The sequence below is a fragment of the Gigantopelta aegis genome, chromosome 3 (assembly GCF_016097555.1).
Source record: "Gigantopelta aegis isolate Gae_Host chromosome 3, Gae_host_genome, whole genome shotgun sequence".
Classification (NCBI taxonomy): domain Eukaryota; kingdom Metazoa; phylum Mollusca; class Gastropoda; order Neomphalida; family Peltospiridae; genus Gigantopelta; species Gigantopelta aegis.
The window spans coordinates 10,455,692-10,476,732 of record NC_054701.1 but is presented as its reverse complement, the minus strand read 5'-3'; the positions used below and the strand labels follow the sequence as shown (position 1 = coordinate 10,476,732).

The 21,041-nt window shown below is 34.7% G+C and overlaps 2 protein-coding genes across 2 annotated transcripts in view; both read right to left on the bottom strand.

Moving 5' to 3' along the window:
• The window catches only part of LOC121367505, a 30,780-nt gene extending 23,357 nt beyond the window's left edge, over positions 1 to 7,423 (bottom strand). The window contains exons 1-2 of the mRNA XM_041491723.1: positions 7,154 to 7,423; positions 1,502 to 1,567 (exon numbers count right to left, since the gene is read on the bottom strand). Of these exons, the coding sequence (XP_041347657.1) occupies positions 1,502 to 1,567; positions 7,154 to 7,285 (198 nt within the window). The 5' untranslated portion in view covers positions 7,286 to 7,423. The remainder of the gene's footprint in view (positions 1 to 1,501; positions 1,568 to 7,153) is intronic.
• Positions 7,424 to 10,310: 2,887 nt separating this feature from the next.
• Positions 10,311 to 20,497, bottom strand: LOC121367504 (probable cytochrome P450 CYP44). The gene is made up of 9 exons (XM_041491722.1): positions 20,241 to 20,497; positions 19,036 to 19,267; positions 17,775 to 17,965; positions 17,262 to 17,463; positions 16,470 to 16,644; positions 15,556 to 15,725; positions 14,717 to 14,795; positions 13,943 to 14,102; positions 10,311 to 12,415 (listed from the first exon to the last, which is right to left on the bottom strand). The coding sequence occupies exons 1-9, from the start codon at positions 20,446 to 20,448 to the stop codon at positions 12,264 to 12,266; spliced, it is 1,569 nt and encodes a 522-aa protein (XP_041347656.1). The 5' UTR covers positions 20,449 to 20,497; the 3' UTR covers positions 10,311 to 12,263.
• Positions 20,498 to 21,041: the final 544 nt, after the last annotated feature.

Genomic DNA, 21,041 nt, shown 5'->3' with positions numbered 1-21,041 from the left:
CATAATACATTCTGCTTTCATAGGCGCCTTGTTATTGAGTAACGATTCGAGCTGAACTATCGAATGCAAATTAAACAACTGCTGGAACAGAATAGCTGTTGACATTTACCAAATTAACAAAAGGATTAAAATAATGCTTAGTATTAGTAAACGTATATTTGTTTACGACAATAACATCAAATGATAACATCACAATAAGTAGTTTTTTTGTCGAGTCAATCAAATCGGTAAACTTTCCGGTCACATGACACAACAATGGTGGCATTGCAGAAAACAATGGGATTTACTGGGAACTAAATTGCTGTACGATTAAATGTGGGAAGAATTAGATTTTTTTTTAAATAATATTTTGGCCGCTAATGCAGGTTCTGACCTTATTTTTGCTAACAAATAGTGGCCGCTGGCCGCGTTGGACAGGTGGCCGTTCTATAGAGGTCAAATAAAGAAAGAAATGTGTTGGGGGGAATTTCAGGGTGGCCGTTATGGGCAGGTGGCCATTATATAGAGGTGGCTGACTAAGTTCGACTGTACTTGTATTTATGATTTTAAAATAATTAGCTGAAATTTACAGTCTGTTTTTGTGTTAATGCATGTTACAATTTAATTAAACAGCTGCATTTAAGAAAAACAGGGGATGGACGCAGTCCAGTGGTAAAGTGTTTGCTTGATGAGCGGTTAGTCTGGGATTGATGGTGGACTCATTGGGCTATTTCTCTCTCCAGCCAGAGCACCATGACCAGTATATCAAAAGCTGTGGTATCCTGTCTATGGGATGGCATATATAAAAGATCCCTTGCTACTAGTTTAGTTAATGGAACAATGTAGCGGGTTTTCTCTCTGAGACTAAGCCAAAATTACCAAAATGTTTGATATCCAATAGATGATGATTAATGTATCAATATGCTCTAGTAGTGTCTTTAAACAAAACAAGCTTTAAGAAAAACAGGCATCATAAATTTAGCCCTATTATTTCACCAGAATATTTACTACATGTAGTCACGCTCTGTCACTTGATGTTCAACAGCTGAATAGGAAGGAAATGGTTTATGTAACGATGCACTCAACACATTTTATTTACAGTTATATGTCGTCGGACATATGGTTAAGGACCACACAGATATTGAGGGAGTAAACCCGCTGTCGCCTCTTCATGGGCTACTCTCTTCGATTAGAAGCAAGGGATCTTTAATATGCACCACTCCATAGACAGGATAGCACACACCACAGCCTTTGATGTACCAGTCGTGGTGCACTGGCTAGAACGAGAAATAGCCCAATAGGCCCACCAACGGGAATCGATCCAAGACCGACCAGTTGAATAAAGACATGGCATGGAAAATAAAAGTGCACCACTGGCTTGGATTTTTTATCATATTTTATATTTAATGCTTAATTTTTTACTGTTCAGAGTAGATCAGACTGGTCTTTTCATCACCCCTGCGGTATATATGCATTTATTTCACGAATTTCATATCTACATATATGTACTACATGTACATACCTCAAACGTGCTTTGTGAAATCTCTCCAGGGTGCGAATTTCCTGCATCTGAAGTAATCTCAATTTTCTGAAATACAAATTCAAAACTATTATAGCAAGTATCTACTAAGTTATAGGCAAACTTATTACCCCAGTGGTCACTCCTAATATTTAGGAAAATACAGCTCAATAAAAAACATTTCATTTGGCGACTAAAACATTTCATACTATCTATATAAAAATACAAGTAGACGCCATCCAGCATCCGGCTCCTAGATGGAAAAGTTAACGTAGAGCCCTGAAAATATCTTGCATATTTTCTCACTGAAAAAAAGATCACTTATTGCAGTCCTTACTACCATATTGTATTATTGAGTTATTTAGTGTCCGTACTAAATTTAACATCATTATAATTTGGTAAACATACAAATGATGTCTTATACAGTACTTAATTTAAACAAGATGTTGGTTACATCTACTTCCATTGTTAAATTTGTAATGAAAGCTGTTTTGAATATATTTCATAATTTGTTTTTTTAATTCAACAGAACAGAACTTTTGTTTTCAAACAATATTTGTGAAAGTGAGTAAAATATTTAGACAAAGTAATACTACTAATACATTTATAATAACAGTAGTATGATCCCACTTTACATAACTGTCTCTATTCACAAATATCTCTAATAAAGATTCTCTATGTATACCATGAATAAAACAATTTTATTTTTAGAGACAAAAATAGCTGGGTAATGAATGAAATTTAATAAAACTTGGTACCAATATTGACTAATTTGAGCACAGCGGAGACATTAGTCTTTTCTGATTGCAGGAAAGTCGTTTTAGTTGAGTAGTCATTAACAGCTGCTGAAGAGTATAATGTCAATATTCAGATATGCATTTTAAGTTATTTTAATTAAACTTAACTTGTCAGTGGCTTTGAGATGAAATATTTTGAGGTCAGCATGTTTGTAATTAATTTGGGCTGGATTATTTTGGGCATACATATTTTGCCAATTTTTGGGTACAATGTTTATCGCCTCAACTTTGATGCAATCTAAAACCCTGCACATAAATGTACATCCCTCAAGAAATAATTTACTTAGATAGATGTATCACTTAAGCTTATAATGACAAGTGAAATTTTTATTCAACTCAGGATTTAAACTTGACAATACCAGGTAACTTGTTTATAATCTAAATATATATTGTTTGGCCCCTTCTTACTGATTAATAACTTGAAAAATATTTACATTAGGATAATATTATGCACCTGATGTAATTAATGAAAATATTTTGTTTTCATTAATATCGTTTGCAAAAATGTCGTACCTATAAGTATATTATAGTTCGGCTTCAAGAATTTTCTTAAAATACACTAGCCACACGATCAGTGAGATAGCCATGGTTAAAAATCTACTAGCCCTATTTCTGTATGTTCTGTAAATTTATACCAAAACTACTAGGGGATTGGGGATATTTATTTTTCTTTTGACCGTGTTTTTTTCTTTTCTTTCTTTCGTTATTTTTTCTTTTTCACTCGCTGCGGGAAGTTGGAAAAATATTTTTATAGACCTAACATGCAAAACACTCACCACGGGTGTCGGGCTACCATATTCTAGAAACCCTGAATATAAGTGTAAAATATAATTATATAATATAGGTTTAAAACTGCATAATATGTTTTTATATGAGTTTTAATGTTATTAATTTAAATACAAGTTCATAAACATTGTAAAAATGTGACAAACTACATGTACACACTATTTACATAATTATCCTTTTTTATATGCCACTCATCTATATGTAGTCATGGTTAAGTAAAAGATTACTCTGTCTTTATTTTTGTCAAGTCCATTCATCTTGACTGTAAAGGAGAACTGGTACATACCGGTACTAACATTCTGTACAATGTAACCTACATAAGTTAAAGTTCGTTTTGTTTAAAAACACCACTAGAGCACATTGATTTATTAATCATTGGCTACTGGATGTCAAACATTTAGTAATTTTTAAATATACTGATATAGTCTTTGAGAGAAAAAATTCTGGTACATTTTTTCATTAGTAGTAAACAATCTTTTATATGTACCATCCCAGACAGGATAGTACATACCACAGCCTTTGATATACCAGTCATGATGCATTGACCAGAACGAGAAATAGCCCAGTGGGCCCACCGACAGATTGCTTCAAAACGGACCGCACATCAAGTGAGTGCTTTACCATTGGGCTATGTCCCGTCCATACCTGTACAATGTAAATTATGTAGTATATCTGTCATCTGAACTTATCATATAAAACAATATATACAAGAAACGGTCTGCAGTTGTAATTTGCACTGCATGACCTTGTAACTGCATACATCTACATATATATTTAGCAAGCAATGAATCATTGGCCTTATAATAAAGTACCTGTACACACATGTATAAGTAATTAATTATATAACCAAATTATTTGTCTAGACAATTTGACAGGTTATGTACACACAAGTGCATGTATCTTGAAGCAACATTTATTTTGACTACATTATTTAAATGGAAACAGAGTACAATATGGCTATTCAGATACATGTATGTAAATGATGTATGTTTGTATATGTACTGGTAGAAAAAAATCCGTGTGCACCAAAAAAACTTGTTTGCAAACCATCTGTAAAGCTGAAATGTTTCACTTATTTGGGATAGGCCTACAACTTTATTACACGTACAATTTTATTGTCTCATAAATGAATGACTAATGAAGAAATTAATTTTTTTTTAAACAATTAGATTTTTTCCTTCAGTATCATAAAATATATATTGCAATATCATAATTCATAGTGTATATAAAGATTATTACACTTGTGAGCTTGTGTGCCATACTGAGTTTATGAAATGAGTGTCAGGATTCTTGTAACATTTTACATGAATCCTGACACAAGTTTTATAAAATCAGTATGATTGAGTGTAATAATTTCTTTATTATCCACATTATATATAATAATTTTTTTTAATGAATAAAAAAGACCATGCCAAAACGTTTTGAACGTAACCAGAAGGAAATGACAAAATAACATCATTTTGGTATTCGTAACCAATTACACCGAGCTAAAACTGGGGAAGCCGCATTAAGTTATGACATCATTCGGTGTGCATGTAAAATCATTATGAAACATGTGTCATACTGGTTATATTTCCCTGAATATCTTGAACTAAGTGGATAATAAACATATATACATATATACCTTATACATGCACAGGAACCTTTCTCTCATACACACCCTGCTGCTGCTAGTACAAGTATGCATGTATTGTGTACACATGATCTATAAACATGACAAGCATGTGGACACCATGCACACTACTGTAAATGGCCACCACGCACACCACTGTTTACAATTGGCCACCATGCACACCACTGTAAACGGCCACCAGGCACACCACTGTAAACGGTCACCATGCACACCACTGTAAACGGCCACCATGCACACCACTGTAAACGGCCACCAGGCACACCACTGTAAATGGCCACCATGCACACCAGTGTAAATGAGAGTAATTTGTAATCATCTATGTTGAGTCCAGCTAACACAGGGGGCTGCCTGAGGAGCTGATGTGAAGTTGTTTATTTACTTATCCCCGGAAGTAACACTTTAGTACACAGCAAACACCGAGAGTCCACACGTGGTGAACAACGATGTCATTAAGTTCAACTGAACATCAACAGCCTACTTCCTATAATCATAATAATGCATTCTCTCAATAACCAAACAGGATAATGTAGATATAAGGGGACGGGGTGGGTGGGGGGTGGGGGGTGAGAAGAAGCAGGCAAAAATCAACAAGCCAACAGTTTCTGTACTATACTCTACTCTATAACTATACCCTGACACTAAGTGGTAGGAATTGGTTGGATTTTCATGTTTGATGATTGGTTAGTTGAACAACCAATCATCGGTTATAATCGGTTGACAACATTTTAAACCTTTTTTTACTCAAGGTTAAAAATATGTAAGTTTGTTTCCTTATTGACACCAATGAAGCGTATTGTTACTCAAGGTATCTAATACATGCACAAGATAAGAATACAAGTAAAATTGTCACTTTTATTTTTTATCTGAAAATAAAGTTTCCTTTCAAGTTAAAGGTAGAGCTTCTTGTTCTTTTTAAAAAATCATAATATTCACATGCTCCAGCGAAAGTTGCGACCTTTTCTTGCAGATCTATAGGTTTTCAGCCATGCTTAGAAAAACCGGCTGTTATAAAATAAAGATTATTGGTAAACGCATGGATCTTGCAAGTTGAAAACAGAACACTCAATTACATGACTCGACTTTATCCTTCATCAAATAAATTTAAGATAAATTAACACAAAATTGATTTAACTATTTTTATCATAGGGTATAATGTATATTATGTATTCATGAAAAAAGGTAATGCCTTATAAACATTACATTTTGCAGATCAATCTGTAAATAATACAGGCCGTGGTATGTGCTATCCTGTCTGTGGGATAGTGCATAGGCCTATAAAAGATCACTTGCTACTAATGATAAAATGTTGCGGGTTTCCTCTCTAACACTATGATAAAATTACCAAATATTTGACATCCAATAGCCGATGATTAATGAATCAATGTGCTCTAGTTGTGTTGTTACACAAAACAAACTTTTTTTGGTGACTGTCTGGCACTTGTCGTATTATTATATGAGACTATGGTTGCATTAAATTCCAGTGCCTTAACCAAAATATTTCTTTCTGGCAGAAACACTGAGCAGGACATAATTTACTTCCTATTTTCAGCCCTATAGTATTATTTTAACTTTCATAAAATTTACATTTAATAAACACTATTAAAAAAAGAAGAAAAAAAGTGTTATACAGGGCTCAAACTTAACACTGATGTATGGCTCTAAACAAATTGCCCTAGGTCAGGAACTTTACAAATACCAATGGCAATTTGTTTTGCCATTAGATGAAAATTACTGCCATCAGTTAAAAAAAATATTTTTTGGTTTTTAATTTTGTTGCAAAAGATAATGGTTTAAAAGTTCTATAAGCAGGCTCAAAACTACTATACGTGACCATGCCTATGGCAAAAAACTTTCAAAATTGCTATAGACATAGGTAACAAATTATAATGACTAAGGCATCTTATATAAATATTAATGATAAATTATTACAATAAAAATTTAGTTTTCTTTTATCTATTTTGTGGGTGGTATTTTTTGTTGTTGCTATTTGTTTTTTGTTTTGTACAGTTTGTTTGTTTGTGTTTGTTTATTTGTTGGTGTTGTTGTCATTCTTGTTATCTAATGTTACCAATTTTGCCTAATTTTTATTTGTGTATGTTACTATGTATGATCACTTTAATTTATGATTTAGATTATAGTTAATTTCAGTTCCATTTGATTACCATAACACATATGTTCCATTCTTACTCTCATTCACTGTGCTTTTCATTTAAATAAAAAAATTTAAAAAAAAATTATCACAATGGTAACAGATGATAAATAAAGTCCCATTGTCCCAGGCCTGTCACGAGTGATAGATTTGATTTGATTTTTTTAATTAAAATTTAAAACGGTGAAATATTTTATTCAGGAGATTTCATTTGATATGATGTCGCGATATGTTCGTCGAAATTGCGCCGACAACTTAGATGTTAGTTTAATATGTAAACCAAAGCTTACCTCAAAAAGTTTTATCAAAGAGCCAGTGTAAGCTTTCGATGACATGGAACTTTGTTTCGACTTATCGAACGCACTGCTCCTTCTCTGGTCCGAATTGCCATTTCCAGTAGAACTGCCGTGTTGGTTTCCCATTTTATGAAACCACGGTATTTATAAGTCGGCAAATTTGAAAAAATCGTTCATTTCTCACTATCTATAAGGTAAAAGCTTTAATTTAATCTTAACTTTGTCATTTGCCTCGATTACAGTTCACCATGTTCACTTCTGTGACCAATCTGATCATAAACCGGAAGTAAAATATTTACTTAGAGTTTATATAGAATATTACTTTCTAAGTAACTAGCTTCCATTAGTAAGTGCATCCACTGATTAGAGATTCTTTTCAAATGAAAAATTCAACATCAGATGATATTATTGAACAATGAATACAGTTTTCAAATAAAATAAAATAAAATAAAATAAAATACACAATCAATTGTAATTACAATTTAGATTTATTTTGTATCAATTATATTTGAAAGTAGGCCTTTATCTTATATATTGACCGGCCTCGGTGGCGTCGTGGCAGGCCGTCGGTCTACAGGCTGGTAGGTACTGGGTTCGGATCCCAGTCGAGGCATGGGATTTTTAATCCAGATACCGACTCCAAACCCTGAGTGAGTGCTCCGCAAGGCTCAATGGGTAGGTGTAAAACACTTGCACCGACCAGTGATCCATAACTGGTTCAACAAAGGCCATGGTTTGTGCTATCCTGCCTGTGGGAAGCGCAAATAAAAGATCCCTTGCTGCCTGTCGTAAAAAGAGTAGCCTATGTGGCGACAGCAGGTTTCCTCTGAAAATAGTGTCAGAATGACCATATGTTTGACGTCCAATAGCCGATGATAAGATAAAAAATCAATGTGCTCTAGTGACGTCGTTAAATAAAACAAACTTTACTTTATCTTATATATTATTATAAAATGTCATTTGTGATACTTACATTTGTTTCTGAGCTATTCCAAGTAAAAATAGAACTGTAATCAGGCTATCTGCATGAAAATAATTTGAGGGTACATAATAAAAATAAAACAGACCAAAAGTGTCCTTGCTAGGTGATCTGGGTTTGAAATGTTTTGGAATTGGAATATGTATTTCAAACACTCGAAACAATTTGAACAGCAGTTCACCTACTATAGGATCTGTCTAAAAACTACTGTTCAATATATCCATTTATTGCCAACATTTTAGGAAACACAATTTTACCCTGGTTATATTAACGTTTGTTTTGTTTAATGACATCACTAAAGCACATTGATTTATTAATCATTGGTTATTAGATACCGGGTATCAAACATTTGGTAATTCTGACATATAGTCTTACAGAGGAAACCTGCTTAATTTTTCCATTAGTAGCAAGGATCTTTTATATGCATACACATTTCATATCCTGTTTGTTCTAAATAATTTAGTTTTAATTAATAAAAAAGAGGTCATGGGGCCTAAGTAAATTGTTGACTGCCAGATTTTTCCTGGGGGTAAGAATGACCAAATTCATGATTCTGTCCTTGGGTAAGGAAGCTTCTCACCAAATTTTGCTGGAAATGGTCTAGAAGAACTTGTGAAGAAATTACAGTCCAAATTTATTTCTTTATACAACTCTTACCAAGACTGGTATATCAAAGGCTGTGGTAATTTGTATGTTGTGTGATGGTGCATATAAAAATGTCTTGCTACTAATGGAAAAATGTAGCAGATTTCCTCGCTAAGACTATATGTCAAAATTATGAAATGTTTGACATCCAATAGGCGATGATTAATAAATCAATGGGCTCCAGTGGTGTCGTTAAACTAAATAAACTTTCACTTTAATTATACAACTCAACCTTAAATTCAACCTTCCATAGGTAGAAACAGGGGACATAACATTATGAAATTCACAACTTTGATAAATGATCTAATGGCCTTTACATTGTATATGAACACAAGTAGAGAAGGTTTTTTTTTTAATGGCTAAATTTTCTCCTTTTTGGTCTCATGGGGTTTAACAAAGGCCGTGATATGTACTATCCTGTCTGTGGGTTGGTGCATATAAAAGATCCTTTGCTGCTAATCAAAAAGAGTAGCCCATTAAGTGGCGATAGCAGATTTTCTCTCTCAATATCTGTGTGGTCCTTAACCACATGTCTGACGCTATATAACCGTAAATAAAATGTGTTGAGTGCTGCATGAAATAAAACATTTCCTTCAGAATGATCAAATTTACAAATTTATTTCTCCATGTGCTAAGACTTAATTTGGCATTTATAGAAGAGAGGAGTTTTTAAAATTGGCTTAGTAAGGCCTCTGGGTTCTGGGGTGGGTCAAAATCACTAATTTCATAATTTTGTTTCTTCATGGGTTAACGAAGCTTTCCACCAAATTTGAAGACATTACAATTTAAACACATTTCTCTATATAACTATAGTAAACATCATCCCCTTCCTGAGGGATCAATGGGGGGAAGACTAACATTAATGTAATTTACAGATAAACCATCTATCAACCTTCATATATATCAAGTCTATTTGTATTAGCATTTCTGGAAGCAGACAAGAAGACTTTTCAAAACTGGTTTAATTGTCCCCATTTGGGCACCACCCGCAAAGAACAATGTGCCAAGGAAGCTTCCAACAGAATTTGATTGAAAATGGTCAAGCGTTTGAGTTATTTGGCTTGATTTTCCTTTTTTGAGTATAAAGCTCCTTGGGTCCCTAAGACGTCAGAATGACCAAATTCAAATTTTTTCTTCTTGATGTACCAAGGAAGCTTTCCATAAAATGCAACTAAGTTTTGAAGAAGTCGTAAAAGAAATAACAATTTAAATGTATTTTTAATTAACTATAGTAAACATCACACATTCCTCAGGATATAATGGGAGATCCAACATTAATGACATAAGAAGCAAATTAGATAAACCATCTATTGACTGTTCAATATATGAAGACTATTCGGTTATTAAAACAAATTGAAAATAGAGGTTTTATTTAAAATTGGATTAATTTTATTTGGGGGGGAATAGCCCAAGAAGCTTCCCTCAAAATTTGGTTGGAATTGGTCAAGTAGTTATGGAGAAGAAGTCCAAAATGTGAAAGGTTTCATACTGACACTGTGATAGACAAAAACAGATTGCAACAGGCTGTTTAGTTTAAATAATATTTATTCCTCAAACAAATGCAGGGTTTGGATTGACGAACAGTTAATTCCCTACATTTAATACATACACATTTAGTACATCAAGATATAAAAATATTTCCACCACTATGCTTATCTAGAAGGCTAGACAGAACGATAGAAAAGTAAAGATGAAGAACAGAAAGAATGAAGTAATGAACGAGGAGCAAACAGTTTAGATAATGAATCGTTAATTATTCTTGAAACGCTTGCTATTTATAAAGAAGTTTTCAACAGATTTAAATTTTCGTCAACACTAACATTTGGATCACCAAAATAATATAGTATGGCAATAATTACTAATGGAAACTGGGTATTACGTCCTACATTGTATATTGAATAAAAGCGTAAAAAATGTTAGTCTTCAACTGGGTTATACAAGAAGAGCTATAAGTATTATCGAATGGTTTCTGGGGCAATAAAATATATTTTTTTAAAAAGAAGAAAAATAAGAACGTAGGAAAGTTTCCATGTCATTATGGACATTTATAGTCTGACCTTTTACTTGTAGTCTGACTTCAACCCCTATCGCACTGGTGAAAAATTACTATGTATGTACAAGTATATCAATCAATCTCCCCCCCCCCCCCCCCTTCCTCTCTGATCTCTCAAGTGTCAAAATAATCATGTTAGACACAAAACAGCCAGAGTGTAAAATGTGTCAAGGTGTTGTAAAACAAACATTCCTTTCCTTTACAAACATCTTTTAGGAACATTATACCTGTCCTCATCCAGTTAAATGAAAATGTTTAGAGACATACTTTTGAAAAATAGTCATTTCCGAAAGAGTTCACTCTGATATATACATATCAGGGTCTTAATCAGTATGTATTTAAAACTCAGATGTGGTGCAGGGAACATGTTCCTAAACGTTTCAAAGACACGAGAACCTGTTAGTTAACATGTTCCCATTCTCAACACCACACTACCTCACATAGTGGTGTGACAAGAAGAGATTCTCAGCCACTCACGAATGCAATTTTCAATGGATTAAATCTGTGTACTCGAAAAGGTGACCTCAAAGGTAATCCTATATGCATTCTCTTTGCATGGTGGTCACGTTCTATAATAGAATCCTTCTAAAACGCTCCATATTGTATAACTTTTTGGCCAAGCAGTCAATTCTTTTTTTCTTTTTCTTTTTGACCTAGGTATTAACACTTTATTCAGGCTTTTTCATGTGTTATTTCAAATTATCCATATTACACCATTAATGCCCCTTCCCTCTCTTCAAATTTTGGGTACAAACTCTGGCTGTTAGAGTTTGTACCCACAACAAAATATCTGAACCGTAACTGTATGTAAGTATAGAAGTTTCTACCTGTTTCTATGGTAAAAGTATGAGTTTAATGCAATGAATGATTTCCAGTGAATTCCACAAAAAAAAAAAATTCTATTTCAGTAAGTGACTGATATAAAATGTAATTCCACATAATTTTATAATAACTGAGGCAATGAGAAAAAAATAAAAGAAAGATCAAATAAAATTCAAGAGAAGCAAATTAGCAACAAAGAAAAGAACTTGATTACTAGATAAATGTACCGGTAACAATAACATAAAACCTAATCCAATATAATTATTCAAAATATGAGGCAATGAGAAAATAGAAGATAAAATAAGATAAAATAGAAGCAGATTAGAGAGTTTCAAAAACAAAGAAAAACAAATGTAACACAGACGAAAATATGAACATTCGTAACGTTGTGTAAAGCAACCTATATACTTTTTTATTAAATGTATATTGCAAATTGCTATTTATAGTGCTATATAACATGTCTGTGAGTCTTGTTTTGGGACTTGAAGCCCTGCATTAGAATAAATGAGTCATGATTATTTGTGAGAATTTGCATGTTCAAAGCTTTCAAAGTTTGATAACATAATGCAAGAAATCTGGCAGTCATTTGAGTAAGATAAATGTGATTATCGTTTCACAAACGAAAACTGAGCAGGACAGTCCGGAACCATGAGAATTTCGTATTTCTGGCCCATCTTCCCATGATGCCACTGAATCTGGTACTTCAGTAAAATCTTTGTCAATAAAACATAGAGTTCTTGTTCTGCAAATCGCCGACCTGAAAGAGAATGAAGTACAATAATTCCAATCTGCATGACTAAGGCCCAACATACACCAGGTCTGGATCTGGATCTGGTGAGTATGGTGCCAGTTCAAAATGAAAAGCTTTGAATCGAATATGATGACATCAACTACAAATATGATGACATCAACTACAGATCTTGCAACAGACGTCAAAGAACATGCGCTGTATTTTTACACAATGTTTGATCTTAGCTCATTAATTTTTGTTAATAACCAACAGGAAAGGTGTATATTAATCAATGTGGCTTTCTCATACTTATTGTTATGTTTATAGAAGTAAATTTATTGAAAGATATGAACATATTATATTGAAAACACATAACAGTTACAGACCTAGATGTCAAAATACACCAGACATGGCATCTTTGCCACACTTGCCAGACCCAGACCAAGAGTGTTTTGGGCCTAAGGTGGTCTTTTGTTATAAATGCTTGGATTATGCAAATGACATCATATAACTTTAAAAACAGAAGTTCATAACTGCTTTGTGCTATACAAATGTGCTACCCTAATCATAGTGTGTCACTGGATTCTGTAGATCATACTTCCATGAAAGTAAAAAATTATAATTTTCAGTTCTTAAATAACAAAGAATGCTACAAGTATAAGCCCGGAAAATGTATTAAAGTCAATGTTATACATCAGTTAATTTATTGTAATGACTAAATACTGCCTAAAATTATTTACATTTAATTTGTCGTTTAAAGTGTATTTTATTCAACCAGTTATTTGGTCATCAAATCACACTTACTATCAATATTCAGGAATGATTTCTAAAGTGGGAAGAGAGGGCACAGCCCTCTAGTGGGGGTGGGGGTGGTACACAAGCCTATTTTTATCTATTAAATTATATAGAGGACCAAAAAAAACTTTACATTTTTGTCTCCCTCCCTCCGGTCTCCACCAATTTATATGAGCCTAATATTTTTGTATGTAACCAAAATACAACTACATATTTATAAATCAGAAAACAATGTACTTGGACAATAAGATTTAAAAAGAAGAAAAATAAATACATTTAGCTATTTAATACTGATTGCTATGAACTATAGGTTGTACTATTCCAAATGAAATCCCACAGGCGACCATGTTAACATTTGTGTTTAAATATATCAACCAAACTATGACCCATAAATATCAGTACTACAACCCCTACCTCAAAGTATTAACTGAAAAAATGGTACCTTTTACGGCTCATTTTCGGTATAATCAGATGTTTTTACAACACCCCTAGTTTTGCACAAAATTTGAGTACTTTTTTTTACAGGTATACATGTTTCAAGCACAAGGCTACTTGACACAGTGGTACTAGATGAAATAAAATTGCATACATTTTTTGCCCATATGAAACTATTATTTTTTACGACCAACACTCAGATTTATCAACAATCACAGGACTTGTGGTGTTAACTTGTCTATCAAAAGTTTGTGGCACCTCAAACTTTAAGCCTGCTTAGTTTAGTACTACCTATAAAAGCCCTCAACAGTAACGTGAACTGACCTGCACACATTCTCACACCATGGCCGAATGGAGTAAGAATGTACGGATGGACATTGCACGCTGATCCGTCACGCAGCCACCTTTCTGGATGGAAGTCTTCAGGGTCAACAAAATGCTTGGGGTTCTTGAACAGCACAAAATTGTTCAGTACCACTTGTGTCTGGAAAAACAAATTGGTGGATAATTACATATATTTTCAAATCGATATAGACTTTTACAATTGGTGTCAAATAAACATGAATAATTTGAATTAATAATAATAATTTGTACATGCATTAAATTAATTGTAAAAAATAAAATAATGATATATTTAATTACATAAAATTATGTATTGTTCCTATATAAAATGTTTTTAATTAAATGGACATTCCAACACCACTTCTACCTAAATCTCATCACTTCTTCCTAAATTATTTGAATGGAAAAGTAACTTCTCCCAATTTTGTCAGTCTAGCTTGTACTCTGATATATAATAATATAATTATTTTGTTAATGATACATTTTATTTAGGGCAAATCAAATAAAAACAGTACTGGGGACTTTCCATAAAAAAACAATAATAATAATAATGTGCCCTGTAATTGTAATATTAGTTTGATAAAAACAAATCTCACCTGTTAACGTTTACTACTAGGTTTACATGATGTTAATCATACTGCTGCATTGGTTGGTTTCCGACATTATGTCAAGTGTAGGTTTTTAAATGTGATGGGTCATAAACATGATACTACATGTGTTTATAATATAACTATGCAAAATGAATAACACACTTACTCCAGTAGGCAGCTGGTAACCACCAATCACAATGTTTTTCTGTAGGATTCTGGACACATCTAACCCAACTGGGAATAACCTGCAAAAAATATATTAAATAAACCACATCAGCTTTGGCCACTGGTCTCAATGGTATCATGGTTAAGACATCGGACATAATGCTGGTAGGTACTGGGTTTGCCTGGTACCGGCCCCTACCCAGATCGAGTTTTAACGACTCAATGAGTAGGTTCAGACCACTACATCCTCTTCTCTCTCACTAACCACAAACAACTAACACTGTCCTGGGCAGACAGCCCAGATAGCTGTGGTATGTGCCCAGGATAGCATGATTGAACCTTAATTGGATATAAGCACGAAAATTAGTTGGAATGAATAAATGAATCAATGAAAGCTTTGGCCGTCTTTGGTCTTGTAATGGTGAACTTGCATCTCTGGATAGAACTGCATGTCATCTAAGCAGCTGACACACATAAAAAAACATACAAACCAATAATATTGGTATGGGCTTTCCCTTTCACTAGTGTCTCTATCTGCATGCTGGGTCATAGGACTGAACTCCTTCAGTGTATCCACTGGTTGTTTTACCTTTCCTGACCAGTTCCCCACGTTTGTTATATCAAGATAGTTGGTATGTGCTGTCTTGTCCTGTCCTTAAGAAGGTGCATATAAAAGATACCTCAATGCTCATAGAAAAATGTCACTGGTGTTTCAGGAAGACTATGTGTCAAATGTATCTAAATGTGACATCCTATAGCCGATGATTAATCAATGTGCAAAAGTGGTGTTGTTAAACAAACTTTATTTTGTTGCATGGTATGCATTAAAACAATGGTAACCTGAATGTTTCCTTGACACAGGCCTTGAGATAAGTCATCTGATTGATGATCTCAGGGGTAATCATGACTCCATCGACTGGTAGCACAGTTCTGATTTCCTCCAAAACCTTCTCCTGAACCTCTGGGTTAGTGGCTAGAGTATACAAATTAAACAGCAGGGCTGGAACAGTCTGCAAATCAAAGAAGATCAAAAAGACATAATAGTGTGTTTTATGGTAACCCAAGCAACCTTAACTCACTTGTAGACTTAAAACATTTTGCAGATGAAATTTATTTGTTTTTAAAGACAAAGTAAAATTTCATTGTGCAAATATTTTATTTTATTTTTTATTTATTGATGTATTGGAAATATATCTAACAACAAAACAATTACCACAATCAAAACTCATATCTCTGCAGTACACAGAGTGAAAGGGATGTTTTGACAAAACAGTTATGTGTTTTGTCTATAGTAACTGTCATTGCCCAGGATGATACAACCATTCTGATCTGTATGCTGGAGGACAATTACACTGGTGTGGAATTTGATTTAGACAATATCAGTTAATTTGCATACACTGTTGACAATGTTAAAGCCTGTAACTTTTTAAATATTACTTTCAATGCATGCAAATTTCCAAATACAGTTAAACCACCCTCATAAATTGGACACCCATGTGATCAAATAAAAAGTCTGGTTTTAAGGGATATCTGATTTAGAGAGTTTCTGTTCTTTACTGATATTTAAAAGGGACTATTAAAAACATCATAAAATTTTAGGAAATTCCAGGGATTTCAATGAAGATAGCAAGGCAGCAAGGCTGTAGGGTAGCAAAACATGTTAGCAGGGCAGCAAAACATGCTCTCCTTAAAATGTTAGAGATCAGTGCATTGTAAAAGAAAAGAGAATTATTTACTAGATTTTGTAAACTCACCGTTCTGAGACCATCAGCAAATAAAGACAGGCAGATGATGCTGACATCCTTGAGATCGAGTTCCGGCCTGGACATCAAGTAGGACATGAACTTGTACTGGCCGTCCTCCAGTTGCCCTTTGTCTGACAGAGTCTTTATCTCAGACACACACTCACTGATTAACCTCTGGCCTCTCCTGTAGCAAGGAAAGGCATATTTATTAAGCGGCACAAACTACAGCTTAACTGGTCTAACATATGGTTATTTCAGTTCTTAATTAATTAAGAAAGACAAAAGAGAGACCTATCATCCGACCTTTTTTGCAGAACCCTAGTAAAAACTGCAGCTTATTTGGTGTCTAATATATGGTTAATTCAATACTTGGTCAATAAAGAAAGAGAGAAAAAAAAAACCTCCCTCTAATGGGTACTCAAGTCCTGTAAACGGGCCCGAGTTTTCCCAGACTCAGCCCATGCCTGAATACTCGTCGATACCCTAGTACCCTAGATACCCACCCCTTTTACCTTTCCTGTAACAATATTTATTTAACAACATCTGGTTGGGATGGAAGAAAAAGACAACATTGAGAGAGATTGGTCCGATGGCTTAACCATGACACCACTGAGGCCAGTCTATTAAGTTACAGAGATATTTATAGAGATATTGGTGTAGTGAGCTGTCCACACATGGGATGTACCTCACACTGGGATATGTATATAATGCAAACCAATCTCTTTACCATTATGGCCATAAACAATAAACTTCCAAGGGCAGCCACCGACCTATTTCTAATCCCTGGGTCAGTTTACTTGCCCAAAGAAATAGTCTTCAGCCTCTGTAAGCTTTTTCCACTTAGGTGTTGGAAAAATCCTGTACAATGGTAGCGAGTATTTGAGTTTGGCTGACTGACAGAAAAGAGTTGTGTTGGAATCCACCATCTTCTGACCTTCGTCAGAGTTGTCTTCCCTTCCATGTAAATAGCCAAGACGCTTCTCAAAACATGTCATGGCAGACGCTGAAAATATTTTATCATAATATGCTGAGATACATTATCGAGTTCATACAAATCTTGGAAAGTCATGGAATTCTGAGCTTGGCAATTAATTTTGTCCATTTGAACAAGATTGGCATTTTTTGTTAAAAGAAAAACAACACTGAAATATACAATATCTTTAAAAATATAGTAAATAGTAAATTGAAATGGAAATGAAAGGTTTTTTTTCTTTTTTTAAATGTAGAACTGATATTTAATTTTTGTATAAAAATGGCTCACATGTACACTGTCTTAGTAATATCTTAAGGTAAAAATCTTGAATGATTATTTACATTCCAATGACCATTTGGCTGCTTCATTTGCAAACTCTTTGACTTCTCCATTTTCATCACGTAGACTCTTTATCCTGGCAAGAAAATCATCAGCAACTTCCAAAACCAATGGGAGATAAACTGTGACCTCCTTTGGTCGTAACATCATCTTCTGAACAGCACTCCTAAGCCGATACCATTCTTCTCCATTCCTGTGGGCAACAAAATTAAAACATGCGAGGCAAAAATACAGAGAGAGAGTGAGTGAGTATGACACAGAGAGAGTAAGAGTAAGAGAGAGAGAGAGAGAGAGAGAGAGAGAGAGAGAGAGAGAGAGAGAGAGAGAGAGAGAGAGAGAGAGAGAGAGAGAGAGAGAGACAGACAGACAATGAGTGAGTCAGGATATGGGTCGGTGGGTTTTGGAGGAAGGGAGGGAGGGAAGGATAGGCTGAAAAATTACAGCTAGAGAGACAGAGAAGGATGGGAAGAGGAGGGTGGGTCAGGGGAATGACAGCGAGAGAGAGAGAGAGAGAGAGAGAGAGAGAGAGAGAGAGAGAGAGAGAGAGAGAGAGAGAGAGAGAGAGAGAGAGAGAGAGAGAGAGAGAGAGAGACAGAGACAGAGACAGAGACACACAGAGAGAGAGAGAGAGAGAGAGAGAGAGAGAGAGAGAGAGAGAGAGAGAGAGAGAGAGAGAGAGAGAGGAGAGAGGAAGGAGAGAGAGAGGAGAGGGGGAGGGAGGGAGGGAGCGAGAGAGGAGAGAGAGAGGAGGTGTTGAGAGAGAGAGAGAGAGGGAGGGAGGGAGGGAGGGAGGGAGGGAGGGAGGGAGGGAAGGAGGGAGAGATGAATATTGCTCCACATGAACAGGCAAACAAAAATACCAGTAAGGGACCATTGAAGAATGTAATATTTTTTTGACATCCTCTCCCCAATTTAATGTTTTGTAATTCTGTTGTAGTGTTGGAATAAAGTACTCCTACTGGCAGTAGCTGGTGGGAATTTCCCTATTAACTCATTTGGTACAGCGCTGGACTTTCATACTTAGTCTTTGGTTCTAATCCCGTTAGTGGAGGTTGATTTTTCTGTTACATTTGGAGTCGATGTAGAGATTGTATGTGAAAAAAAAATTAACTCCTGGAAAAACAAACTCCTCCCACCCATATAACATTCCATAACACATCCCATGACCCCTCCCCAAAGCATTACATTATTGTGGAATGGCCCGTATATAATTATGATTTTGTTAAAATCTTAACTTTAAAATATTCTGTGATTAATACTGACATATTTCCCAAGCCAGGAGACATGTGTCTCATCTTGCGGTAGATCTGCGCCGTCTCTAGCAGCGGCTTCAGGTACGGATTCTTCCCCTCATTCTGGTACACCAATTTGATGTAGTCTGGATCAAACAGATGAATACTTGTTTCCCCAAGTAGAGTTTCTTTCATTATTTTACCATATGTTCTGTGCTGTTCCATCAACGCATCCTGGAGTCTATCAATATTTCTGTATCGACCTGAAACAAAATTCCAATTTGTATGAAGTTCAAATCATTTATTTCTTCTATGAATCATACAAAGTGACCTACATTAGACAACAGACAATGTAATAAGTACATATAATGGTTATATTAGATATATAATAATAATAATAATAATTAAAGCAGCTAGCAGCAATCTAATGGTCTCCTAGCTGTTATCTAACAATATTTTACATTATCCAAAAACGCAATTTCGAATTCAGCATTGCCAAAAACCTCAACATAATTATGTGCTATATTTGCACTATGTTGTTAGGAATGAGGAATGACTTTAGAATCAGTTTTGAAGCGGAAGTTTTTTTCTTGTCAATTGAACATTAGGATTATACTGGTTGGGGCGACGAAAAACCCCACTGAAATTAGGTTATATGTGTGATTTTGGAGGGCATTAAGAAATTAGTATGTCTTAACTTAAATCTAAGGTACCAAATTATGAAATATTTGTATGCAGTGTCTTATACGCAGTGTACTGGGTAACTTGTTAATAATACAAAAATGAAAGCAGAATTAAAGGGCTTCAAATATTTGGGGGAAAAATCTAAATAAAGTAATTTTTGGTGGGAAAAAAAAGAATTAAAAAAAAGGTTTAGTATTGTGAATTGGACATTACACTTTTACTTTTTTTTGGGGGGGTGAGGAATAATCTGAAAATAAGTTATGATAGACAATGAGAGTGTTGGGGAAAAATGCTAGCAGCAAGCGGTTTTTTACATGCACTTTCCCAGACAGGACAGCACATACGATGGCCTTTGATATACTGGTTAAGATGGGTGGGGGGGTAGTAAAGTCAACTCAGAGAATGGATCCGTCGAGGAGGTTCGATCCTATGGTCCCGGCACCTCAGGCAAGACCTCTATCAACTGGGCTTTATTCCAACCCTTGTCGGTAGAATAAAATACAGACTACTGTAATATTTTAAAGATGATGAGAACATTTTTGTACTACCGACCTAATCTATATTGGAATAAAGTGCCAAAATAGGGTAAACCCTTTGGCCCAGGAATCTCAGAAAATGGTTTTGCCACACTATAATCAGTAGTTTCACTGTCAGTAGCTCCGGCTATTGTGCATAATGTTCGATTATATTTTTTAGTTAACGGTTGAGCATAACATTTATATAAAGTTTGAAAAAACGTGATATCTCTAGGTTTTGTCATTTTGCTAATTCTTTGTTATTGTCAGGAGTTATTTTTCTAAGCTGGAATTGTAGAGTTACTTCCCTTGGCCAACAAAACTATTTATATTTGGTTGCCTCACACCAAATCAATTGCCATTGATGATAAGGTTACCATTCTCATTGAACTGATCAGCAGTGTATTTACATTTAATTTTCTTGCACGAAAACTTGGCGCCACTCGGCATATGAAAGGTCTGAAGACGTTTTAACGTAAATTAGTGGTAGAACGTATATAATGTGTTCATGACTATAGCTCTAAATCGGGATGGGTGGGGTACACGTGGATCGGAGCGTGAACCTTGCTTTCGCTCGTTGAATACGTTTTTAAACAACGAGTTGTAAGATAAATGGTAACTAATGGACCCGAATGTAGTATTCTGTTTTTACGTATCTTCAGAAAACAGTTTTAAAATAAATTTAAATGCATTTTCCAGCTAAAACCTATGTACGGCCCTAGTGAGTGATCGATTCGTGATTTTTTGGTGTTTTCATTGGATGGCAAGGCATTGGTGACCTGGTTATCACCTAGGAGCAGCCAGTCGTATGTCTTTAAAATGTTATCGCATGTATGTG

Coding starts and splice junctions, on each gene's coding strand:
- LOC121367504 (XM_041491722.1), bottom strand. CDS start 20,448: ATGACAAAACCTAGAGATATCACGTTTTTTCAAACTTTATATAAATGT. Junction 16,645..17,261: donor GCTGAAGACTATTTCTTTGG/GCAAGTAAACTG, acceptor TCCTTGCTACAG/GAGAGGCCAGAGGTTAATCA. Junction 15,726..16,469: donor TTGCTGATGGTCTCAGAACG/GTGAGTTTACAA, acceptor TTTGATTTGCAG/ACTGTTCCAGCCCTGCTGTT.